Source organism: Vanessa atalanta, chromosome 1 (assembly GCF_905147765.1).
Source record: "Vanessa atalanta chromosome 1, ilVanAtal1.2, whole genome shotgun sequence".
NCBI classification, from domain to species: domain Eukaryota; kingdom Metazoa; phylum Arthropoda; class Insecta; order Lepidoptera; family Nymphalidae; genus Vanessa; species Vanessa atalanta.
The window spans coordinates 4,744,174-4,770,901 of record NC_061871.1 but is presented as its reverse complement, the minus strand read 5'-3'; the positions used below and the strand labels follow the sequence as shown (position 1 = coordinate 4,770,901).

The window sequence follows — 26,728 nt, the reverse complement described above, 5'->3', positions numbered from 1 at the left end:
TCAATATCTTTAGGAATCACTTTAGATTCAAAACTTCAGTCCCCGACTCAGTTCCACAGCATACGCAGTTAGAAAAGTTAGACAACTAACTAATATTGATACTGATTGATTAGTATACTATAGTTAATTTAGCATGCATAGCATAGCATATGTTACGGCATTTTGCTTTGGGTTAAATTGGGGATAGAAAACAATATTCGTGCCGAAAAAACGAGCTGTTAGGTCTATTTATAACATTGGAGCTCGAGACTCCTTTCGGGATGTTTTAATAGAGTGTTTATATTTACAGGTCCTTCAGAATATGTTTACAACAATATTATTTATAATCACAATAATATAGGTCTTTTCGAAAGAAACGGTGAAAACCATTGTATGGACACGAGAAGGAAAGGTAAACTAACAACACCTAATTTCCGACTCCACAAAGTTAATACATCCTTCCTGAGGCACGGTATTCGTTTCTATATATATTCCACGGGTATTTTTAACTTGGTTTGGCCTATCAAAAAATTTAAAGCTTATATTAAAAAAAAACATTGATAAATAAGGCATATTACTCAATAAAAGATAATAAATTAATGATAAAAAGCGTAGGCTTAGTATTTATTGACTTCTAGACAGGAAATATAAAAAAAATTGTTGTTGTTTACTGACATCTGTAATTATAATGGTGGAAAAGGGTAACTATTTAGTTTCTTGCCGGTTCTTCTCGGTAGAATCTACCTTCTTAACCAGTGGTAGCTTTAAATTTAATTCAACAATGTAACATGAGTAACATGACGATTCAAATTTATGCTTTTAAGAGCCTATTTGAATAAAGAATATTTTGATATTGATATGTTCTGGTCAAATTGAAGCAGATCGCGCACGCTATAGGAAAATAAGTGCACTCAAGGTAATATAGCTTGGCGTGATGTGCTAACTCAAAAACGTGAAAAACAACCATAGTGATTGTATAGATATGAGGAAGTATCGATCTTAAATTGACATTTAAATGCGTTTGCAAATTGTGTTTTTTTTTTAACAGAACAACATAGAAATAGCGAATATATAATAAAGACACTGAGAAATAAAAACTCATTTACAAGGAAAAATTAATATGTATTATTCACAGTAATATCAAACTCAAAGGGCAGATCACAGCCCATGTATTTCTCTGTAGAAACTGCATTTTCTATTACTTTCTTCCATGAAGGATCCGTGGACAATAGATGTGGGTTGCAAAAAATGAGTGTTGATATTTGAGCTCTTGTTAATGCGACGTTAAATCGTTTTGGATTTCCCACGAATCCTAATGCTTGTTTTGAATCTTCCTCTAGCAGTGATTCAGAAGATCTCACGGTTGATATAAGAATAATTGGTCGCTCCTGCCCTTGAAAGTCTTCAACCGTACCTATTTTAGGTATAGGTAGGCCCATAGAGTTGAAAAGTAACCGCAAATATTTCACCTGCAAATAATAAATAATATATTAAATGGTATTTATTATGCATTTTTTTTAATTATATTAAATATCTCTACTACTGGTCCATCGACGACGACGACTGGGATAGTTAGAGATTGGTGTATCTTATATCACGATGCCATTGGTCTCATCTCCATTAAGAGTGTTGGCATATTAAATCTCATCGTTTTGTCGGCCAATCAGCAAGTGTAAATAAGTGTTGGGTAGGTGGGAACTCGAGTAGGTAACTATAACTACAAGATAAGCAAAATCTGCAAAAACTCGCTTTATGTTGCGACGCAAAAATCTTTGAATACGAATTATGCCCGAATGTCTATATATGGAATCAAGCAAATATAAGGAGTGTGTGAAGCCACAGGATCTAAAAGATGCAACTATGTGTATGTGGCCGTTAACGCCTATGTCGCCCCGTAATAAACATTAGCAGTGGCGAACTAAGCCCGTCAGAGCCTCGGGGCAGCAAAACTGATTGAGGCCTCCCATTCATTCATGGATTCCTAGGGAAGTACCCGCTACAAAAACGGGGATTCCTCCAGCGTATAGGACGCGTTCTAAAATTGGGAATTGAAAAGAATATTAGTACCGCGTATAAAGTCTAGATGGCTGTAAAGGGTAGTGTTTTGATCTTGATGAAATGATGTAGGTATTAAGCACATTTTTATAGTCTTGTTTAGGATTTGATCAGGGGAACGCGGATGGACCCCCAAATCCATCCGCCAAGATTGGAGACCCAGCACAAGCCGCCCCTGCCGCCCCCCTATTAGTCCGCCACTGCCCGTTAGCAATGTTTCGACTTTCTTTATTAATTAGGAATTGACTTTCGTGCAGTTACAATTGTATTTAAAAATGTTAGGTATATTTTCAAAAACGCCTAATCTCGAAGTTCATTTACAGTTAGTAAAATAATATAATAATTTAAATTGTTTTATGTACCTGTGCTAAATATGGTGTTATAATACCAATTTCATCAGCCGTTATGTGTCTTTTATATAGTTTACATGTAGTTAGTGCTACCATTGCTGCCTCTTGAGGATTATACCAAGATGGGCTGTCTGCTGCTCTTACATTGTCACCCTTAATACCATACACGAATATTCCACCTGTACTACCATCTGATTCGAAAATTTCACAGGTTGCTTGAATAAATTTTAATGTCCATGGCATGCTTTCATCTATTCTTGCTACAAGCTTTCCGTCGTAAAACATATCACTGGGCAATTTTATGATTTCCTTTAATGATCTGTAGTTCTCATTCAGCATTGTTACAAGTCGGTTATCAAAGCCGTTTGGGAATGAATCATAATCCTTCAGGTAAGGAAATCTATCGAGTAGCCTACATAAGAAAGATTCGTCCATCCCATTTTCTTTGCAATATTTCGATAGAATAATAGGGCCTAATTGCATTGGATCACCTGCCAGAATGATTTGTCCATTTTCTTTATTAGTAAAATTCATTGGCAACATTATTTCAGGCTCCGTAGCTTGACCTGCTTCGTCTATAATTATATGAGTAAAGTGGCCTTTAGGCAATTTTAAATGCAAGAACATACCAAGACAATAACAAGTGCCGATAGTAACACGATGTCTACATATTTGAATATTCTGATAATTATCTTTATATTTTGACACCCTATTTTCTGCAGATATATCAAAATGAGTACAATAAGGTTTGATTGCATTGGGTACGCTGTCAGAATCGACTAAATAATTCGCGATCATTCTAGCAATGGAACCAGTAAACGAACCTTTATACTGTATTAATCTTTCTGTTATTAAATTTGATGCACTGTTCGATGGCGTGGCAACCAAAATTCTACTTTCTGGAACCATAGTCAATATTTGTAGAATAGTTTCTATAATGGTAACAGTTTTTCCTGTACCTGGTGGACCGAATATAACGTAGGGCATTGGCCGACATTCGCCTTTAAGTATATTTATAACAGCATTTTTTTGAATGCTGTTCAACTTTGGATTAAACCATTTTATTTTGCCAAGATTCTCGTCAGGTATTTGGAGTGAATTAATATTTATTCGAGAAGGAAACAATATATCAGGACCAAGATTAGACAAGGCCAAATTAATGGCATGGTGTGATCTTCTATATGTGGTTCGACTGAAATGGAACTCTATTGACACATCCCCACCATCGTAAGTGTCATGAAACTGTGAATTAAATTTAATCAAAACTAAATTCCCTCGTATGTTATGAATATAACCTTCGTATCGAGGTGCATGAGCATTCCTAATATCTTTTACAATAACCCTATCTCCTTTAATCAAAGATGGTCTTCTTTCGCTTAGCCCAGTTATTTCAATGCCCAGATACTCATCATAATGTATTAAGAATGCTTTACTGTTATCATAAATTCTCATATTTAAATTAGCTTGAACTTCATCCATCCATAAAAGGGTATGCCATTTATCTATATAATTATTTATTGTTAAATTTTGTGACAAAAAGGGAAAATTCATTTCAATTTTGGCTAATAATTTATTGAAATCAGTGGAGAAAATTGTTTTCTCAGAGTCTCCCAAGAGAACAGTCCATATTTTATCTGGGATAGGATAATTTCCAATCCTGACATCAACAAATGATGGTAATTTACATGGTTTAATTCCAGCAATACATGGTTCAACATTGTCTCTTATCTTCTTCATTTCTTCAACTTTATGTAATTCTTTTTTTTGGTTATAATTGTCACTAACGTCTTCATTTAGATTTTGTTTGTTTTCAACAACATTTATCTCAATAATTCGTTTCAATTGAAATCCTTTGAAGAGAAACACTAAACTCTCTTTAGATTGCCCAAAAAATTTTGGAATACATGTAATGGTGAAACTACGTGTCTGTCCTGGGTCCAACTTTATTGGTTGATTTATAAATGGTTTAACTTGTATTTGTGAATTTCGTTTTTTGCTTAATATGATCCATTTGTTAATAACATACAATTGATTACTTCTATTTGTAATATTTAGCATTATTTTATGCATTTGTTGAAAACTTATTTGTTCAAATTTTACAGGATGTGTCATCTCTATACTCTTTTCTTCTTCCAAGTCAAGACTGATTTGCTCTTCATTTAGTATTATATTCTGTGGCCCTTTAGTAGACCCGTTATTAACAACCATCAACTTTATAGCTCTCCATGTGCATGAACCTTGATTACTTTCTATTGCTTCTACTAAAACCTAGAATAAATGCCTTTTGAATTTTTAAATGTTACATAGATTATTTTTTTCATTTGCTACAAATAGTACTCCAAATTTCGCAATAAATATTACATCCTAACATTGTACTAAGTACTGTAGAAATCATTTTTATTTAACATTAATGTTTGTTTTATTATACTCTCAATTTTAACTAATTATCAAACATCAATCTGTCAAAAAAAAACTACCGGACAAAGGCTAATGATTGAATTCCTATTTAGACACTTCCTAAGACCAATATTTATTTAAATGCCATAATAAGGTTCAATTATATTAACTTATGACAATACAAAAAAATGTCTTATAAAAAAATATAGGAAACAATTAAATACCCTAGATCCAAGAACTGGTTGAATACCACTCAAAAGAGTCCTGTTGTCAATATAAATCTGTTTGTCACATATTCCTGAAGTGCCTGACCATTCAGTAACAATTCCAGTTTTGATTTTGGTTCGAATAGCATTAAAAGCAGTCACTTTCAAAACCTAAAATATAAAGGATAGTTTAACATATCAATTTATCTAAATTAATACCAGGATATTAAAACCAGGCTTAGACCAAGTCTCAAAGATACTCAGAGAAAAGAAAATGGAATTACTGGTGGTAATTAGCCACCAAAAACATACTTGTTCAGTGGAAATATTAAATGGTCTTATAGAGTCTTCTTGCACAGTACACATAATTTCCAACCAATCTCCTTCTATAGGTACAAAGGTTCCTTCAACATCATCTAGGTTGAATTTTAAATCACTTTCACTAATATAAATAAATCTATCCTGCCTTCTTGCAACATGGCCAATTAACACATGCTCAACAACTTTAAATTTATTTTCTTCTGCTTCTTCGACATCTCCCCAAGATAATCCTAGGTTTGCTAAAATTCTCACAATGACAATACTATCATTGCTATCCTTATAACCTAAGTACAGGATTTTGTCATTTATATTGAATTTTAAAGTACAGTCAGATGTATCATAATAAATTGTTCCATCTATCAGAACAATATTATTCTCACAGTATGTTATTAGGCCTGAAACAATTAAAATATGTATATAAATCTTAATAAACTAAAATACCAATATAAAAAACAAATAAAAATCAATTATCAAGAATATGCTTGGCATTAATCCTGTTACAACAATATAGGGTTTTAATTTAATCCTAAAAAAAACATCCTTTTTATAGTTTTAAATTTCTATTAAACAAAAACACAAAATTTTTAAATTAAAAAATATTTAAAATAAAAACAAAATTTAACAAATTAATAGCAATAATAAAGTTGATAATTAGCCTATGTGTAAAAATAAGCACTGTATCTGATCTTATTTGACGTGATCAGTAGAGAAATAGTTACTGAGTTATTCTTCTTATTATTTGTTAAGCTTTGTCATTCAAAACTATCCTATAAATAAAAATTTTCACTACTGTTCTAAGGCTTCCTCTCCCTTTAAGGAGGAGACTTCACCATGCTGCTCCAATGCAGATTGAATACACAGAATTTCATAAATTTAGTCACATCCTTCATCCAACTTTCTTCCAAATGTTTTCCATAAACACGGAGCACCAGAAGAATTATTTACATAAAAATTTAGCACTCCAAAATTCAAGGTTGCTTACCTGGGTTTGAACAAACAATAGTCAGTTGAGATGCACATGTTCTTAACACAGGGTCATCTTGCTTCAAAAATAAAATGAACATCATATAAATCCTAACAAAATTATCTCTTTATTGTAAATATTTACCTGTCTTTTTAAAACAAACAGCATCACTAGGTGTGTCTCTCTCTATATTTGTTGACACCGTTGCTTCTTTTTGAGCTTGAATATCTAATTCTAATAGTTCATGGGCTAAGAAATTTTCTTTATCCTGATCAGTTTCACTGACATCATTATTACTTATTAGATAATTGAATAAGTCTTTAATATATGAAAGCATTTTAGTAATGAAATGAGAATATTATTACTAAGCTAATATATAATGTTTATTGAACAAAACCCTTGTCATAATCAAATTTCCATTCTGTGGATTTCAAATAGTCCAGTTCTTTGCGTAGAGCTTGTATTCTTTTTTGGTGTAGTTCTTTATGAGCACTTTTTAACGATTGTTCAAAACTGTGTCCGTGATCTCCATGACTTAAAGATTGATCAAAACTTTGTATTCGAGACTGTGGTGTACTCTGAAAATTATAATTTTTTTAATAACATTGTGTATTTTTCTTTTTATCAAAGTTTTATTAATATTTCAAAAAGTGAGACCTGTGGCGTTTCTGGTTCTGATGGTGAATATCCAGATTGAGATATATTACTGGATGATGACATACCAGCTGTATAATGAAATTTGATTGTTAATGTTTTTCTAAAATCGTATTAGTTATTTAAGTATTTAGTTTTCACCAAAAATAAATGGTTAACATTCTAAGCAACGATAAAATAGTAACAGTTTTTGAAGAAACCTCATAAAAGATAGCACAACGATTCGAATTAACAAAATACAAATCAATATATATACCGAATCTGAAACATCCAAATACTCTAATCGGCAGTCCACAAAAGTACCACTACCAGTACCTACTAGACATTAACTTTGTATCAATATCTGGATTCATATTTCATAGAAAAATCACTGACAATCGGCTTATGTTTGTATTGTTAAACCTAACCCTTAGAAAGATTGAATTAATCCACAAACACTGTTCTGAATCTGTCTAGATTTTTTGTAGTACAATATTTCTATCAGTGTATTTTTTAGTACCTTCGAGGAAATCCTGTTTTCAAAACAGTAACAATTAAACAATTTTTCACTCTCGTTATTCAAATTTGACAGATGAAACTAGTGATTGCGGCAACGTAAAACTTTGATTATCTGTTCTATTTAATTTGTAGTATCGATTTTCGATTTTGTTTTCATTGATTAAAAATTTACTTTAATTGCGTTGGCGGCTTCTATGCATAATGTTTATTGTTATCAAATTAAATTCAACTTTAATTTCAATTAAATTAAATTTAAAGGAGGTTCCAGAGATGTTACATCATGTAAAATCTCTGGAACACTTTCAAACGATTTTAACTTCATCAGTCCTAGCTCCATAATATCCCGATTTTAATAAAACAACGCTATATGTTACCCCAAGGTAACCATAATAGAGATTAGCGGAAACAAACGAACAGATAAACAGACAATAGGATAAAAATCCGAAAAATCATATTTATGTGATCGTTGCATCGATGCGTTAACAAAAGTCCCAGTAATATTTAACTGTATGGGTCCTACAAGCTACTTAGATAAAGCTTTTTGCTCAGTACATATTATATCCAAAAGTACTTCGATAGGTGATAAATAAGCGAAAATCTGCGATGTTTTGGGTCCAGTGGTGCCGATTCATATGCTGTCAAGGCCTGTTAAGCAGTAGACTTATTACATTACTATTGTTCAGCATCACAAACTAGACCGCCGTATTAATATTACATTCAAATACGATGTCAAAAATCAAAACCTATACCACACACAGAGTGCCTGTAACTTTCGAGAGACGCTTTTCTTCCAAAAGCCGAGGCCATTAGATTAGTTTACGCCCAACCACCCTCAACCACTCGCAGTACCTATGCAGTACGCAGATGTCACAATCATAACAATTAATATATATGCGGATGACCTATTTATATATGTCGGTCTCATAAAACCGAGTCACTATGGTTTTACAAGCAACCTAGGAGTATGGAGTGTGGAATCGCCTACCGGCACGTCCGCGCTGATAACTCAAGCATCCAGATGGCCAAGTATATGAAATAATCAAGCTACACCCTGGACAGTCACTAGAGTTTCAAAAAGCACTTCGAGTCCCCGGATAGAAAATTTAGCCCTCCCTATAAACAGACTTCAATAATAATATGCACAACCCTGTCTAAAGCACAATAAGCGCACGGGTGCAAGCAGTCACCCGTTCTATGCTCTCCAAAACAGATTTTTAAGAGACCTACTGGAGCGACTCTATAAGACACGGCGTCCTGGATTTTTCCATCCCTGCACCCTGAGTTAACACGGCCCTGCATATGCACGAGAATGTTTTTATTTGTGTTTGTTGGAACAGCTGTAGAAGTTTCACTGCTATGAATACCCCTGACTTGCCCTTTCTTGCAGGGAACAAATATGACATAATTGATATAGTATCCACTGATTCAATTTCATTCCTTATTTTTTAAATTAATAGAAATAAGGTACAATATGGCGGTTTAGCGTAAATAACTTGGGCAAAATACAAATTGAAATTAAAAAACGGATGTACTTTTCAAAGATAAATCAATCTATTTGAGTCAGCTGAATTTCTTACTGTTAATGGCAAGTTGCAATGGGTCCTCTATATAAATGGATTAGCGAGTAGACTAAGCTCTGCGGCATTTTTGGTCAAAAAGATCAGATTATTTACCGATGTTGATGCGGCTCACTTGGTATTTCAGTTACTTTCATAATATAATGTCTTACGGTATAATGCTTTGGGCATATCATGCGCAGCCGCTATCCATACGGTATTTGTGCGATTCTATAACAGGAGCCCAGAGAACGTTCAAAATGTCTGTATGGCCTTTTTTTTTTTAAATGTGAATGAACGCTTGTTTGCGAAAGTTTATACAATTAGTGAGTTCATGGTTAATAGCACAATTTGGAAATGAAACGATCGCCACCGGCTATTTCTTTTTTGATACTGTATATATGTATGTAAATAATCACAAATTGACGAAAAAACAACCCGCTGAGTTTATTTCGTCGGTTCATCTCGGGCTGGGGTGTTTTCTTCGCCGAATAAGTGCTACTGTTTAATTAGACAATCAATAAGTAAGTGTAATGCTTCTTTATTGAATTAATGAATTCAAATTCATTCATTCATTTTGTGCTAAGGCCTCATCACCCTTTTCGCAGCTTAAGCCGCCACGCTGCTCCAATGCAGGTTGGTGAATAACATATATTAAATTTTTATTCTACACAATTTCATTTCTATGGCGAGAACGAAATGACTTATTATCGCTCAAAACCTGAAATTAACTTATTCTAACCGCTGAATCTTATTAGCAATACCTTACATGAAATAATAATCAAAGAAGTAAAAATACAATTTTATTGTAAGCAGTCATTCTGTACACAATTAAACTGAATTAAAAAAATGGCTTAAAAATTGTACAATACATATTTATAAAAAAATCTTATACAACGAATTATTACAGATATTATGATACTTATTTATATACAACAAATGATATATAATGAATTTATTAATCCTTGAAATATTCTCAAATTAGCTATAAACCTATAGTTAAAAATATAATTCTGACTAATTGAACAAGTAACAAGAAACATGTATAATCAACCAGCAATCAACATGTATTTTGCAAAAATATACAACTATATATGGTCTTTGGCCTATGTGCCTGTGTCATAATTATTTGACTATTTAGAATCCGATGTTTTGCTCATGAATAGTATGCCTAATGGAGGTTTAAATTTTTTTTTTGAAACACTAGGCTGTCGAGTTCATATATTTATCCGTTATCCGTACAAAGCTCTGGGTCGTAGACAATACCACTATCCGGAAGCAAAACGAATCGTTTCTTGAACATAGCAACCTAGTATTAATCACATAGTTTAATTTTATAAATTAGGCATGAAATTCATATGTATACAAGTAATGTGTCCATGTTATTTTTATTGTCTTCAAGAAGGCGGTGTTTACATGAAGTTTAGTCTGGATTGTAACACGCCGGGGCGAGTCGTAGCCGCGCTCGCACGAGGCATCGGCATAGCGCCTAGCCTGCTACCTCCTGCCGCTAGAATATTATTCTCTTATTTATTTTATTATATTCTATACATAAAAACTTATGAATTAAAATGTATCTTATTAAAAAACTAAAGCAAAATTGTAGTTATATATATTTTAAAATTTGCATTTGAACCGAGAAGACTGGTTTATAGAAGCTGTTTTGAAATGTATCACAAGAAAACAGCAAAAAAGCAAATCAATCAATCTCTTTATTTTTTACTCTTGGTCGATATTTCACTAACGATCAACGATGGTAGGTGACGGGTTGTATTTATACAACCTGAATTTTATTTTTATTTTCTTGACATTACGGAGAGCCGACTTATCGCAAGAAAATAATAATTATATCCCTTTTATCCAAAAGATGGATGAATCTCATAGGAAATCTTGGTCGATAACATGAACATGTCCGTTTTTAGGCCCACAATCTGTCTTACTATCCCAATATATCTAAAAACCAACGTTCTCGGTTTGACTGCAATTATATGGATTTTTTCCGAATAAACGACAAAAATGGTAAACTATAGAGGCGGACGCCCGCTCACCCGGCACGGCGCGCGCCACTCGCTCGCGCGTCTGCTTGCGCGCCCTCGACGTGTTCAGAGCCGCTTTAGTCTTCGTGAACGTCGAGCCCTCTCGTTTCGTTCTAATTTTCCAAATATTAATAAATATAAAAAATACGAATACTTGTTATGATATTATTATTATAAATAAGAAAACTCAACAAACAATCACCTCTTCTGTACCCCTCCTCTCCGCGCACCAGTGTTGCGTGCTCGACGAGTCTTTGTTTTGGTCTTGGGACTCCAGGTTGGGTTTGAGGCCGACGTCTCAGCCGAATGCATCTCCAGTTCATCCTGGTAATCCATCAGAATACCTAAAAATAAGAGATATAATGACATCATCGCTAAATTTGACTTACTATATTTCCGATTTGACGGATCACCCGCTCACCTAGCTTTTCGACCGAATAATCAGAAGTGATGCGCAGCAAACGGTGTCCATACTTGTCGTAGTTGGCGCGCGTGACGTGCGGCAGAGCCAGCATGGCCTCCGCCGTCTCGGGCAGGCTCTTGGCCATGGCCCGCAGCGACGCCTGCGGGAACAGCGTCGTCAGCGTCGCGCCGCGTTCCTGCGCCATCTGTCTGGAAACCGATCCTTTCAGTGTCGTAGCGTGATCGTATCGAGCTATCACTTGATTTTGCGAGCATTTCGCTTACCTGCAGGCTTCGACCAGATCGGCGTAGCAGCGATTTTTGAGATTCTCGAGTCTCGCGGTGATGCCCGCGCTGGCCGCGTCGGTGGCGGCGCGAGCCGGCGCGGCCGCAGCCGTCGTTGGCTGGGATTGCGGTTGCTTATCGAACTCAATTTTCATTTCACCCGCTAGCAATCTGAAGATATAAATGTATATAGGATGACTAAAATATATTTTTAACTTCAGAAAAAAGTAAATATATAAACAGCCGTATACTGCATACATAATGCATACATCCGTAACTGTAAATTTTTGCAGTTACGGAAGTTTTATGAGAGCGAAGATATACGAACTATAACGTTCGCGCACCAATTTTGTGTCGAATAGCAGGGAGGAAGCAAACAGCGGATTAGTAGGACACGCGACATAGGAATGTCCATGCACATCATTACTTTTTTAGGTGCGGATTTATAAATACACCACGCTTAGTTAACATTTGCAGCCTATATAAATATCATTACAATTATGTAGGTTGTAGATTTTAATTAAGCAAGCATACTCAACCCTGATGAAGATTTGTAGAGCATTTTTTTAATTTATGATTTTTTGATTGTTCTTGATTGCTGTTTCTTAGTCATTTTATTTGAATAGAGATATATAAGTATACTGCTTTTGCCCTCTATCATATTACCAAGTCCTGTACATTTTTCATAGATATTAATCTATTTTTCAGTCAATATTATATATTTGTTTATTAAAGTTAAAATTTCGGTTTCGGTCAAAATCTGATCTTGGGTTGAATTATTCCAATATAAACAAATGGACGAAAACAAGTATTTTCTATTATAGACGATTATTCGAACAATTTAAGTTATTTGAAGTAGGGATGTTATGGAGCTCCGGAACCGTAACCGAAACTATCGGATGTCCGTAGTAAAAATCTATCCGTAACCGAAACCGATAAAAATATATTTATACTAATTTGGTTTATGTATACTTGAAGAGAGTAGCTAATTGTATGTTAAAGCTATTAGTTATGTTTTTGTGACTATAACTAAACAATAGTCTAAAATAAAGTTAAAATAATATCTTGTAGATTTTATAATTTCTAAATAGTCTAACATCCGTAACCGAAACTATCCGTAGCAATTGGATAATCGGAAATAATTTCTTATCCTTAACCGTATCAAAAACCGGTAAAATAATATTTATACACCTAAACATATCCGTATAACGTCCCTGATTTTAAGTGTGCCATCATGAAAGTAGAATAAAAAAATACATTTATTATAATAACAAATACCTGTCTAATTCCGGTCCGGCCGTGATGTATGCGTTGGAAATATCGTTGGTTATCTCGATACGCTCGCGCAGTACTTTCTTGAACAGAAGTTGCCGCAGCAGTCGCTGCGCGTCGCCGCGAGCCCACGTCTTGCATCTGAAAATCCAGTGCATTGAAATTGTGAATTCCAAAAATATATTTTATCATTAAAAATATATACCTGCCAGTTACGTGCAGGATTTGCAGCATTACTACAAAAAAAACGAGGCAGAAAATTACGTTTGAGCTACTACCCCAGGTAGACAGTAAGTTTCGAAAAAGCGCGTGTCGAGTATCTGGTACGTCAGCGGAAGACAAATCGCAACGAGTAACTTCTATGTAAAGTAGGACGGAACTCACAGCGCGTGCAAGGGGTTGCCCTGCAGCTGCGCGATGCGCTGCTGCATGGAGCCGCGCAGCGCGTCGGCCAGCTGCAGCAGCGTGTAGGGGCGGCGCAGCTCGCGCACGGCGCGCGCGATAGTGACGCAGTCGGGCGTGACGTCGACGGGCGCGCGGCGCGCGGCGCGGCGGCACGTGTCGCACGGCGCGGGCCCGCGCACGCAGCGCTCGCGCGGGAAGTGCTCGCCCAGGTAGGCCAGCACCTGCACGCGCCGGCACTCCGACACGTTCTCGCACATCTGCGCCATGAGCATCAGGTTGTCCTGGTGCACCTGTCTCGCTTCCTTCGTTGTGCTTCTCTCCTCTGCGAACGAATGTTCGAACCGTGCTCGTTAAATTATTTCCAATTATACTTCATTTCCGGACGTAGGTTTCGATGCGTCGAAACAAACTGGACTAAAAATCAACGGCAGTGTATATATATAAAAAAATATATAATATAGTTGTAGTTCATAGCATTTCTATTCGTCGCACTAAAGAGAACGATAAAGATTTAGTTTTATATGCTCACTCACTCTCCTGCATGCGCCGAATGCGGGTCACGTCGCAGTAGTTGTAGTACAGCAGGCAGGCGGCGGGCTCTCCGTCGCGGCCCGCGCGGCCCGCCTCCTGGTAGTAGCCCTCCACCGACTTGGGCAGGCTGTGATGTATCACGAAGCGCACGTCCGCCTTGTCGATGCCCATACCGAAGGCAATCGTTGCGCAGATCTTTTAAATCGTTTTATCATATTTTTAGTTAAATTTAAATGATAGTCCATCGGGTACTTAATACATAAAGCGAGTACTGCGATAACGTCAGACGGACGGATGTAAGCGATTTGTCATATAGAATTATTGCGGATTGTTTTTATCATCGATTTTTTCACAGAGTGGAAGCCTTTGTGGGATACCTACCCACTAAAACCATTGCGATAGTAGTCTTCGGCAAAGAAATTCGACACGCGAGGCTCCTTCCTTACACGTGTGGTACGTGTGAGGTAGACCCATCTTTTAAACGTCGGGCTGTATCATTGGGTAGAACCAATTTATCTATGTATTCGTTATGCTCGGCCCCAATGCCATATCTATGATGATGATGTTATTTCAATGACCAATATTTTAGTTCCAACAAACAATTATTAGAACAAAATGTTATTTCGAGCAACGCCCCGTATGTGAATGTGAGTAGGATGCACCCACCACGGTGTAGCGGTCGGCCAGCCAGCCCGCCTGCACGTCCTCGCGCGCGCGCGCCTGCAGGCCGGCGTGGTAGGCGGCCGCCTGCAGCCCCGCCCTGCGCAGCTCCAGCGCCAGCGCCTCGCACTCCTTGCGCCACAGGCAGTACACGATGCCCGACAACCTGCGGCGCGTCGCTGCGTCAGTCTACCGTCACCGTCACCGTCACCGTCCCGACCACGGCGAACCCAGGCCACGTACACATTTTGTGTGTGTTGTATGAATACTTATTATTTTTATAGGCCACTAGAGTATGATGACATGGGATTATCCTTTGTATATGACTATGTATTAAATTCAAATACATATGTGAAGTATGTACTTATTAGATGATAAATAAAGTTAATTGAATATTTTATAGATAAGGATTTCGGACAAATTTATTTCCTTTTTTACGAGTTTAACTTATTGTTTATTCGACAGACCTATAGAGTTAATTATATTTAAAAAAATCAATGTTAAAAATATTGTTTGAAGAAAAAAATATCTTGAATGTTTTCTTTGTTACCACCATTAAACCGTCATGCAGTCACTATATTTATTATATTACGATTATTAAGAGTATACGCTATATTGCTGAGCCAGACGCGTTACAATTTGATTCAAACATACACTACACCTGGACATTAAAAATGTTAAGGAAACTTACCCGGAGAACCTCTGGCGGATCACCTTAATAATGTCCTTGTTTACGTCTTTCGGTGTCTTTTCCAGAACCTCATAAGAAAGGTTTGGTCGGTTGAAACTGCATAGGAACCATTTGCAATTTGTCACCTGCAAATATTATTTCCAAAAATAGATCCAAATTTAAATTAAACGAAAACAAAGTATTGTTAAATGAATCAATTTTATCAGAAAAACAATAAAACAAAACAGTTGGCGATGGAGACCACTCGCCATCAAGTGTAATCACGCTAGCTATTTTTTTTTAATATAATATGGTTGAAATAATTCAATGCCAAAGCAAATTATAAGGTTGAGTCAAGCTAAAGTTGATTAAATAGACAGATAATATGTATTTATTAAACCGATGGCAACTATGTACAGTTTTTAATAAATAACTAAAATACTGTTAAAAATATGCAGCAGGTACGTGAAGCGGTCGTGGATTTTTTTATATCCATAAAGCATTAATAAAAATAACAAAAGTGTCAACCTGTTGGCGGGGCGACTTTTATCCATCGGACTCCACGTGACCGAATGTAGCGAGTGGCTGCAGGGGTAGCGAGGAGCTCACCTTGAGCTGGTGCAGGATGTCGGTGCGCACGCGCGGCGTGGCGGTGGCCGTGAGCGCCATGAGGCGCACGCGCGGGAAGCGGCGCCGCAGCTCGCCCAGCCGCTTGTAGTCCTTTCGGAAGTCGTGGCCCCACGTGGACACGCAGTGAGCCTCGTCCACCACGAACCTACGGGATACGTGTTATTTATTATATATATGAATGTGTAGATATAGCGAAAATTTTCATATTATTATAACCCACCTTGCAATGAGGTCTCGAGAATAAAGCATATTAAGTGTATTTTGAAACTTTTCTGAGCTGCTGAGCTTCTCCGGCGTCACATAGAGCAGCCGAATTGTCGGCTCCGCTAACGAGAGTTGGTAGTATATTTCGTTTGCCTCCGCCGCTGATTGTTCGCCGGAAAAGTAGGCCGCAGAAATCTGTCACAGGCGATTATTGCATAACAAATACTACTTCAAACAAAAAGAAAAGATTTTAATAAAGATAGCGAAAACGAATTTTCTTTGGTCTTAATCTTTAATTATAATCTTATAAATCTTTAATTTACTATATACTTACATCGAGCGAGTTTAATTTGTTGACTTGATCTAAAATCAGCGATCTCAACGGAGATACAACGACAGTCAAGCCGGGGGTCAAGATAGCAGGTAATTGGTAGCACAGCGATTTACCTGCATTAAAAATATGATGTGTGATTTGTCCCGTCGCTTAGATTATATATACTTACTTGATGAAGTCAGGATACCAAAAAATATAGCATAATCAACGATTCGATATACGAGAGCCTGTACCGATGACATTTTGGTCTTTGTAGAGAGAAAGTATATACACAAATGAAGCAGTTCAAAACTCAGTGGTACTGGTGCTTGCTTGGGTCTGAACCAGCAGTCATCGGTTAAGATGCACGCGTTCTAACCACTGGGCCATCTTGGTTTTCATATATAGTTAATTGTGACTAGTATAAACGGAAAAAATAGTAACTAAATACTATCTTACCACCGCCCGTAGGCATGAGAACGAAGCAGTCATGTCCCAGCAGTGCAGCATTGATTACTTGCAGCTGATTGGGTCTAAAGGATCTAAGACCAAACTTTTCTCTTAACTTTTGCATCATACGATCCGAGTGAGGATAGTTTAAACCGTCAAATTCACCTAAAAATAAACGTTCAGATAAAATTTCAAAGAATAAATACAGTAACAAGGGATAAAACGCCTTTGTTGACTCATATTTATACAATACTAATTGTCGGCCGCAGCTTCGCTCGCTTTTAAGGGGTAGGCATAAATAAAAACCTATATCTTTCCATTCATTTCTGGCTTGCTTCACCAAATTTCATTAAATTCTGTTCAATAGTTTGATCGTAAAATAGTGACACAGACATACGCAGACAGTTAATTTCGCACTCTTAATATAAGTACAGATTAGTGTTGCATATCGATACGATAGTCCTCTATCGATAGACAATAAATCGAAATAAAATTTGATAGTTAAGGTGTAAGTAATAATATCGATAGTAGTCTATCGATAGGATTGTCACGTGTCAATACTAGTATCGTTGGTTTGGTGCTATCGATAGCCAGTGATTTTTCGATAGTATTACTTTCTATTTTATTAAAATAAGTTTAATTAAATTTGCGCCAGTAAAGAGTGTAAAAATTAATACGTTTTATGCAAGGGAAAATGATTAGGTTTTAATTATTAGGTTTAAATCTCTATTTGCTGCTGTCAATCTATTTTTTATTTAAATTAAAACATTGCTCACTGAGAGCTATCGATAGTATTGATCAAAACGATACTATCGATATCATAAATCGAGGTCAACTATCGATAATTCTGCATCATATAGATATATGTATAGATAGTAAATCAATACTAAATAAATCTACTATCTATACTAATAATACGAATGCGAATTAAAAGCTTTAACACATTTTTTCAACATTTCATCATAATTATTCAGAAGTATTAAATATTAAAGTGATCAATTAATATGACCAGATTTCTAAATTAATGGCAAACTAAATTATAAATATTAAAATAAGCACTAACTGATTCAATAAAAATATATCCGAAAGTCGTAAATAAATAAATACATATGTAAATTCACCTGTTATTCCATCATTTATCGTTCCAGGATGAAACTCTCCCATTCCTTCATATACCGCCGCATGGTCATTCTCGTTTTGATCCATTAAATTATCTTGTAATTGGGTAGCGGAGTGCTCATTCGAATCAATATTATTTTCTTCGCCAAACATACCGGGATCGTACACTTGCCACCCGTCGTCGTCAATCAATATATGTCTTTCACTTTCATCGTTATTCGAGTGATCCGGCACTGAGTCATTGACAGAAATCACATTTGTTTCCTCATCGAAATCGGATTCAAAAGAAGTGTTCCTATTTATAGACGACTCCGCATCTGACGAGGGGAAACATGATAAGGCTTTGCTTAATTCCGGAGGCTGAAAGGGTACTGAACTAGCCGGTACAAAGCTGCATTTTGACGGACCTTCTGTTTGTAGCGGCTGCAACTTCTCTGAAGCGTTTTTAACTCTTTCTAATGTATTTGAAGGAATGCTTGATATTGTTGATTTTTCGCTCAATTCTTTAAAGATAACAGATGAAGGCCGTTTAACTACGAATTTTTTTTTAGTTCCTGTTGTTTCTGCCTCAGCTTGATTGCTATAAATGTTATGCGTCGAATCATTATTTGACGAATTTGAATTTAAGGATAAAGATCGTTTACCAATGATTTTAGATTTGATGCCTGTTTGGTTTTCAGAAAACGATGGGCTCGAGGGAAATGATTTGCAATCATCAGCACTCCCCTCACTCACCATTAGAGCTTGCAATGACTCATCATCGGAAATACAAAATGTAGACGAATTATTCGCTTGTTGAATGGTGCTATTATAATTTAAATGATTATTTTGTTGTTCATTACATTGCCCTTGACTTTGTATTATTGATTTTAATTTAATTTCAATCTGATTCACACTTTTGTATGTTTCATCATTATACCCATGTAACACATTTTTAGTCAAATCAGACAATCTCCTAAAGGCTTCGCTTATTTTTTCTAGCAACTGAATATACAATAATTTACAATCTTCTATTTCTTTGCTGGTAATGTTCTCGACCTTAAAATCATATAAATAAAAGTTTTATATTATAACATCAAAAATTACTAGTTTTATAGCATACAAATTAAGTGATAATAATCTAATCTAAGCCATTTGGCGGCAAATAATATCTAACAGTACCATAAAGTTATACTAGTATTATTAATTTATTAATGTAAAGCATATCTATATATATACATTTTCTGTATGCATCTATCACTCCACCTACACAGTTAGACATAAAATTCAGTTGATTAAAAGTTACAACTATGTATAGTTTATGGACATACTCATTTATAACACAAAATTAATACAGGTAAATCCACAGGACACAAAATGTATGATAACATGTGTGATAGCTTTCAAGAGGACATATTTATTAATTCTTGAAATCAATAGCATATCTTTCATTTTTTATAATAAATTCAGGGATATATGCACAAGACAGATATCTTATCAGTATGATTGGAGATCATAAACAATGTGCAATATAAAGGAATCAGGTGAGTTTATTAAGGAAAATATTAAGGAAAATATTAGGTAGATAGCAACACAACGTACCATATTATGTTTCTTCAACGCAGTATGATCAGCAATTTTTAAAAGGAAATCGGGTACTGTTTTGTCAAAAACTTCATATGAATCATTATCTTTATCAGTGTTATTTATTTCAATAGAGTGTGGACTCTTAGGTTCATGTTCTCTAATTGCTTGTATTTTTGGACTATATAAAATTTCCGAAGGTATACCATTTAATTCACCCTAAAATAAAGATACAAAATATATTAATTCAAACAATTCACAAATCATAACATAACATCATTACATCCCATGAAATGTGCAAAATAATTTCGTTTAATATCTTACCACATCCATAAAACTATTCATTCCTTTATCTCTCTGACAAGCATTGTTCAAGCTCATGGACTAGAAAAAATATTAAAGTTTCTTAATACTATATCATAATAATTATTTTTATAACATTTGATAGTATATTTAATACAATTTATTTTTCTAGTAATAATAACATTTTTGACTATTTAGTAAAAAATGTCTTTGTTGTGGTAAAGTTATATTCTTCTGTAAGGTTTATATTTATTATCAATTCCTAAAATATATTCTGGGTGCCTGTGATGTAATGTTACAGTTCAACTAATAAATAATAATTATTTTATATTCAAACACATCATTTTATTTAACACAGTATTTACTCATTCAGAGGGTACTGACCAAAAAACAAAAATTAGTTTTTTTATAAACATTGAAGAAATTATGGGTACAAAATGAAATCCCAAAAAACAATTACATTAATACTAAAATTTGTTAGATACTCAGGTATACATATTTTTATCTATTTACATGTATAAATCTAAATTTTATATTATACTTATTAGTCATATTTTATAACAATATAGTACAATTGTTAAGAACAAGTTTATTGTTCTTAAAAAATATTTCTTGTATTTTAATTGACAATAAAGTGTATTTTTTATTATATTTTGTAGTCAAATTTGTGATATTAAAATAAATTACTTACATTCTTTGAACTTGATGGAGTTGCTGAAACAATATATTTTGTTTGAATACTTTATTTATGTTTGTTGAATTAATTTTCTTTTGTATAAAATTCATAAAAATATCTTCTTTATAAGATACCTTATACAAAATTGCTTAATACTTACAGATTGTATTTGAAGATTTAGATTTCCAAACGAATTTTGACTTTTTCAAAACACTTTGATTGCCTTCAGAAACCGGCGTACTGTGTCTATAAAAAAAAAACTAATTTATTATTTAATCATATTTTATAAGCAATATAAAAACAATTAATAATTTAAACTTTATATCTGTTACGAACCTAGTATCCATTATAGTATTTGGAATATTATTTTTTACAAACTCTTCGATTATACCTTATTATAATATTACTTAGGTGATACTGTCTGTCATTTTAATCTGAAATGTTTTATATACCACTGCAGACTTCGGAGAAATATTCGTTATAAATTATTAATAGTCAGCCGGTAAATTAAAATTGAACTTAAATATTATTAGATACACACACCTAAAAACAAAATACAAATTATTATATCTGAAAGTCGGTGAATAGTGAAGTGAGTACCAATGATACCAAAATAATAATATATAAAACGCGTTCATTTTAGTTATATTTTGCTTTTTTAAATGTTACTTGATAAAAAATATTATTCGACCTCTAATAACTATAGGTTTACTTCATACTACAAATGACAGCGCCATCCAGCCAGTCGGCAAAAAAATACATTCTCCTATTCTTTAAATTATAGGGAATTAGGGATGGAAGAGGAGAGCAACAAGAGCTGAACTCCACGTTTTAGTGTACAGATAGAGAATAATTGAAAGGCAAATAACATTGCTTAGAAAACAGAATTATAAAATATTATCATAATTATAAACACAGATTTTTTAACACTTATATGGCAACTCCGCTTCAATTTTTGTTGAAGTTTTATCAATTTTAACGTGAACAAAACGATTTAATAATTAATAAAAGATATAAAAACGTAATATGTTTTAATTGATTCCTATAGAGTGACTAGCCTGAAGCCTCTGTACAAAAGTATAATAAGTCTAAAAGAAACAGTAACCACAGATTTCTGGTGGATATTATTTAAAAAATAAATTACTTTGTTGTTGAAAACCGTATATTGTGTAATTTTATGACATTCTAATGAAATAATAAAAACTTAATTATATCTCAGAAGCCATTAAGTCACAAATCTACTAGTCCATTAAAAGCACTAAAATCATTGAAACATCTAAAAAGTGATAAGGTATCGACGTTTTCTATAGATGATAGTGAAAAATGACATCAACTAAAAAGCATGTTTATAAAACAACTACTCATGAAGACGATTCAGACTCCCTATTGTCTCCATGCTTTAAAATTAATTCTGATGTGGCCTTAAAGGAGATTCCAACAACAGGTGAAGAATACCTGCTAAAAGTTATGAAAGAAAGAGAGAATTATTCTACTGTAACAAAATGTGACAAGGACTTTTCCAAGTTTGCTCAAAATCAGTCGTGTTTTGTTAAAGAGGTAATGTAAGGGGACGGCTTTCATAGTTTCACAGTATATATGGAGTTTATTATTATACTATACATTGGTATGTTTGGTGGATTATATACACATACATATTACCAGACCATAGAAAGCTGAGATGAAGTGAGTTAGATATTTTGAAGATAGTCTTTTTTTTATATTCATTATTATTAATCTTATGAGAACACTAGTAATACTTTTAATGCAACATCAATATTAAATCAAAGATTTAGTTGTTAAATAATTATAGGTTTTTTCTAAACAGTTGTAGGTATATAATTTCTATAGAGAATAGTAATTTTAATACAGGTATTTTAATAGGATAGTATTGATTTCCCTATAAAATTGTAAATAGTTTAAACACTAGGAATTTTATTTCTGTAAATAATGTATAACAGTAATGTAGTTCTTCTTTTGAATTTTATATTTTCAAATTATTTTAAATATATCATTTATTTTCATTTATTATTTCAGCTGCCACATGCTAAAGCACCAGATAATCTAAAACCAACAATAGAATGGCAAAATATTCAAGTAGCAGACTTTTCAGATGTTCGAATGTATGTATCACGATTGCTATTAAAAAAGTCATTATGGCCTAGTGATGTAAGAAAGCTAGACCTTGATCCAAATAATATCATTGCTTGGAAAAATTTATTTGAAAGAGATCCAAAATTATCATACGTTCTAGGCTTACATAATGCTATGTTAGACCGTGGTTTAGAAATACTAATTGAAATACTGGATGGCGTAAAACCTGGTAGCACAATAAGTCATAAAACAGGTAATATTTTATTATTGAAATTGTATTATAGCAATAGCTTGTTGACACTGAAAAACCTTAAGTCAATACATATTTTTAGGTCAGTGGATTTATGCATTTCTTGCTTGCACAAGACAGCCTCTTCTCTCGGACACAACTAGTATTTTAAGGAGTTTAGCTAGAAAATGTGGAGAAATAAGGTATTTATATTCAATTGAATTCAAAGATTTTATTACACCTCTCATTTATATTAAGCAACTACTATGATTTTGCAGATCACATCTTAATCCAGAAGATGAAAGTTCAATAACAGCTGCAGTACCATTGAATATATTTATATGCCTTGTGTCCCGATACTTCAGGCAATATGATTTAGCTGATTGATAACAATTAATGTAAATTATCAGAAATTATACACTTATGACAACATTTTATGCTGACTGAAATAAAAACACATTTTATAAGTATGTATTTATAAGTACAGGCCAGAGTTTTATTTAAATAATATAGTACATAAAATATGTCAAATACCTTTTTTTTTATTGCTCAAATTTTCTTTTCTATCTGGACCAAATTCTATAGTCCACTCAGATGTTAGTTTATAATATATAAATGTTTACTACATTAGCATAATATAGTAATTCTTTAACAAGGAATAGAATTTTTAAATCTTTTGTAGATGTGCATAACAACATATTATTTATTATTATTTAATAACCAGTCAATATCATTAAAAAAAATATATATTTAAAATTAACATTTTTATTCAAAAAGACACTTTAAACTTCTTTATCATCAACTTCGAAGTGTACTCCAACTTGTTTTCGCACCGTATCTCTTAGTTTGGCTAACAAAAGACTTTCTTTGTGAGACATTCGAGGCGATTCATTGAGTCCTGTAAAAATATTAATAAAAATATATTGTTGGAATAAATCAACCGTTTTAGGTATTCACTTGTCCATCTCGACTTCGTACGGGTTAAATTCATATAGTTACCGTTCTCATGTCCCCTTGAAGTTGCATTTCCAAAAATCTATATGATCTATATATCGGTGAATATATAGTTTCTCTTTTTTCTCGTGGTCTCCAAAAATAAATAACGAACGCAGGAACAGTGTGGAGAAATAAGTTCCAAACTTTCAGTTTTACAACAGACATAATTAACCCAAAGTGGAACGAATGTATGGCTATATCTTGTTCAAGGGTAGTGTATAAAAATATCTACGATATAAATAAAAGTTGTAAAATTACCCACCTTGCTTTATACAACGCGCTACTTCAAGAGCTTGATAAACTAAGCCAGCACTGTTTCCAAAATTATATTTTTGGGTCGAAGTATGTAAAGAGAACTTTTCCACGGTACCGTCATTGTGGATCAAAGTGTCCGGGAAATGGAAGGGGTCCTCGACCTTAAAATATATAAGTTTGGCTTAAATAGTATCATTTAAAAAGTAATTAACATCTTAGGTATTTATTGTTAACGGTATAGCCGTAAAATGTAAAATATATATTAGTATAGTGTACTATTGATAGGAATAATATGTTCTTCGTTCTTTCAGACGATCGTACAATTCGATAGGTACTGTTTGTATATCAAAGACAATGATATTTAGACAAAGACAATTTTACTACTTTTTATTAATACGATATGTTCGCTAACTTAACTGTAATTAAATTTCAATATAAGTAATTTCAAACTCCACCTACCGTAACTCTCCCTTTAGTGCCGTAAACAGTAGCTTTGTTCCATAATTTAATCTTAGCGTTTACATTAAGAACTGCACGCCTATTGCCAGAATATTCTAGAATAATTGTGTCCACTACATCAACCCCGTCGTTATTTATTTCACCAACGGCCGTGACTTTGGCAGGCTCCTCTCTAAATACGAACTGTGCAAATTGTAAAGTATAAATCCCGATGTCTAGAACTGCACTACCACCCAAATCTTTTTTTCTGTAAGGTTATTATTGTTATTATTCATCGAAACAATCTTAAATATAAATAGATGGTTTAAATGTACAAATTCAATTTTTCTTAAGACCTCTCCACATTCCTATGTGAATTCCCGAAGCGAAACAAGTATCGTGGCCTGCTGAACTTGTTCCACTCGCGCAAAAGTTTGCGGCACCCTATCGTTCGTCCTGTGACGCGAAGCGGACCACATAGAACAGAGAGCCAATTCTATTATTACTTAACGCTTATTATTACGTTCCCAATACCATACCGATCTTACTTCGACTATTTCTCACAAAAATAAACTTCAGGTTAATCGTAACGAGGGCCGATCCTATTTCGATCAAAACTGAATTGTATTGTTGTTTTAGTAGAATAGTAAAATGGCTAAAATAGTAACAATTAGGTTTTGATTCGATTGTGAAAAGTGAAGTGATAATTTGTTTGTGGAATTGGCACACTGATCTACCCCCATGTTTCGCGAGGAGGCGCCTTAAGATTTTATTCAGGTTTTAGCGGTGATCAAACTTTTTCATATTTCTTTCTCCGTTAAAATCAGAATATAATAAAATATTTTATAAAGTGGATTATGTACATTGTATAAGATTATATTGTGTATACCTAAGTCTATCGACATTTTCAATTGGAACGCCAAAATTAACTTCGACGAATTGAACATCTCCTAGTTTACCAGACTGAATTTCTTTTTCCAGAGCCATGTATGATGGCGCAAAGCGAGACCAAACTGCTTCCATTATGAACAGATTTTTACTCTTAGCAATGCTCAGTAAACTTTCTGTCTCCTTATAGTTCATACATAATGGTTTTTCACAGAGTACATGTTTCCCACATTCCAAGAATAACTTTGAAAGTTTGAAGTGGTCGGGATTAAGAGCACCAATATATGCCACATCTAAAATTTATATTTCGTAAAGACATTTATTAATTTTGTAATTATTGAAAATATACTAAATAGAAGATTATTCTGCGACTTATTTAAAGAAATAAACATAATAAGTAATTAAAAAATAATGTAATCAAATGATTTCTAAAATTGTTATCTTTTATACCAATATCGCTGCTCATTGCCATTTCATCATAAGAGGCGAAAACTTTAGCGATATATGAGTTTTAGCAAACTCCTCAGCTCTTGATTTATCGCGAGCTGCAACTGCAGCTATAACCTGATCTCCAACGTCGGGGAAGCTATTAAAGGCATTGACGAAATCATGAGAGATTTTACCAGAGGTAACAATACCCCAGCGAATCGACATCTGAAAAAAAATCAGTAAAACTGAATCAATTTTTTTACTTTAAAATGTAAACGTTTTATCTTACTCAGAAGCAATATCTCTATAATATCGAGAGAACTAGTTAGTGTTATCTATTCTACGGTAACTGACTGTATTTATTGTATTAAATTTATTATTATTTTACATTACTCATATACAATATTTGACTATAATATTAGGAAATATTAGAATCTCATCAATTTTATTTCCTTCAAATATATTTTTTGGACGTAGCGCTTTAGAAAATATGTAATCAAATATTCGTACAATGCAACATTTAAGGAATAACAATTTTTAACAAATCATATGAATTAGTTATAGAAGACTATCAAACAAGACAAAACTAAGGGTTCGTTCTATTTATAGACTAGACTATAATATTAAAATTATGGAATACAGAATTTATCTATAAGGAATAAAGGTACCTTATAAAAACGCACCAACTTATACTAAAGGAAATAACAAAATTGTTTATTTTCCCACTAAGCTGATTTTTAATTCTTACCTCTGGATAATCTATCAAAAATTTTACTTTGACAGAAGAAGATCGCGATAAACACCTCCTACCAAATGCGGCTCTGGGAACACAAAAATAAAAGAAATCACAATATTTAAGAGTCGACGTGGCGAGTGAAGTTTACTAAAGTTTATCACAATTTT

At 33.8% G+C, this 26,728-nt stretch overlaps 4 protein-coding genes across 8 annotated transcripts; 1 reads left to right on the top strand and 3 right to left on the bottom strand.

Moving 5' to 3' along the window:
• Positions 1–1,080: 1,080 nt before the first annotated feature.
• On the bottom strand, positions 1,081–7,495 carry LOC125065272 (probable RNA helicase armi). Of its 4 annotated transcripts, none has more exons than XM_047672810.1 (7): positions 7,426–7,495; positions 6,930–6,997; positions 6,417–6,850; positions 5,300–5,703; positions 5,006–5,158; positions 2,397–4,652; positions 1,081–1,448 (listed from the first exon to the last, which is right to left on the bottom strand). In XM_047672810.1, exons 3-7 carry the CDS (start codon positions 6,607–6,609, stop codon positions 1,095–1,097), a joined length of 3,360 nt encoding a protein of 1,119 aa, XP_047528766.1. In that variant the 5' UTR covers positions 6,610–6,850; positions 6,930–6,997; positions 7,426–7,495; the 3' UTR covers positions 1,081–1,094. The 4 variants fall into 4 exon arrangements, with proteins under 4 accessions (XP_047528766.1, XP_047528774.1, XP_047528758.1 ...); XM_047672818.1 differs by lacking the exon at positions 7,426–7,495 and adding an exon at positions 7,183–7,414 and having other exon boundaries at positions 6,930–7,029; XM_047672802.1 differs by lacking the exon at positions 7,426–7,495 and adding an exon at positions 7,183–7,414.
• A 2,395-nt stretch (positions 7,496–9,890) lies between these two features.
• Positions 9,891–21,066, bottom strand: LOC125067946 (Bloom syndrome protein homolog). 2 transcript variants are annotated; one of them, XM_047676870.1, is made up of 20 exons: positions 20,836–21,066; positions 20,660–20,745; positions 20,515–20,537; positions 19,845–19,904; positions 19,539–19,739; positions 17,960–18,995; positions 16,848–17,003; positions 16,410–16,522; positions 16,092–16,270; positions 15,851–16,016; positions 15,263–15,387; positions 14,578–14,737; positions 13,914–14,106; positions 13,360–13,702; positions 12,982–13,116; positions 11,704–11,874; positions 11,438–11,628; positions 11,219–11,360; positions 11,029–11,129; positions 9,891–10,490 (listed from the first exon to the last, which is right to left on the bottom strand). In XM_047676870.1, exons 1-20 carry the CDS (start codon positions 20,844–20,846, stop codon positions 10,393–10,395), a joined length of 3,690 nt encoding a protein of 1,229 aa, XP_047532826.1. In that variant the 5' UTR covers positions 20,847–21,066; the 3' UTR covers positions 9,891–10,392. The 2 variants fall into 2 exon arrangements, with proteins under 2 accessions (XP_047532826.1, XP_047532836.1); XM_047676880.1 differs by lacking the exons at positions 9,891–10,490; positions 11,029–11,129; positions 11,219–11,360; positions 11,438–11,628 and having other exon boundaries at positions 11,733–11,874; positions 13,910–14,106.
• Positions 21,067–21,462: 396 nt separating this feature from the next.
• Positions 21,463–23,303, top strand: LOC125067967 (gem-associated protein 2-like). The gene is made up of 4 exons (XM_047676920.1): positions 21,463–22,056; positions 22,534–22,843; positions 22,923–23,022; positions 23,098–23,303. The coding sequence occupies exons 1-4, from the start codon at positions 21,823–21,825 to the stop codon at positions 23,204–23,206; spliced, it is 753 nt and encodes a 250-aa protein (XP_047532876.1). The 5' UTR covers positions 21,463–21,822; the 3' UTR covers positions 23,207–23,303.
• Positions 23,304–23,549: 246 nt separating this feature from the next.
• Positions 23,550–26,728, bottom strand: LOC125067961 (trans-1,2-dihydrobenzene-1,2-diol dehydrogenase-like). Its single transcript, XM_047676907.1, is given in 7 exon segments — positions 23,550–23,717; positions 24,078–24,231; positions 24,530–24,776; positions 25,398–25,689; positions 25,847–25,900; positions 25,903–26,050; positions 26,574–26,728. Coding segments are annotated over 6 exon segments (1,011 nt in total). The 5' UTR covers positions 26,574–26,728; the 3' UTR covers positions 23,550–23,601.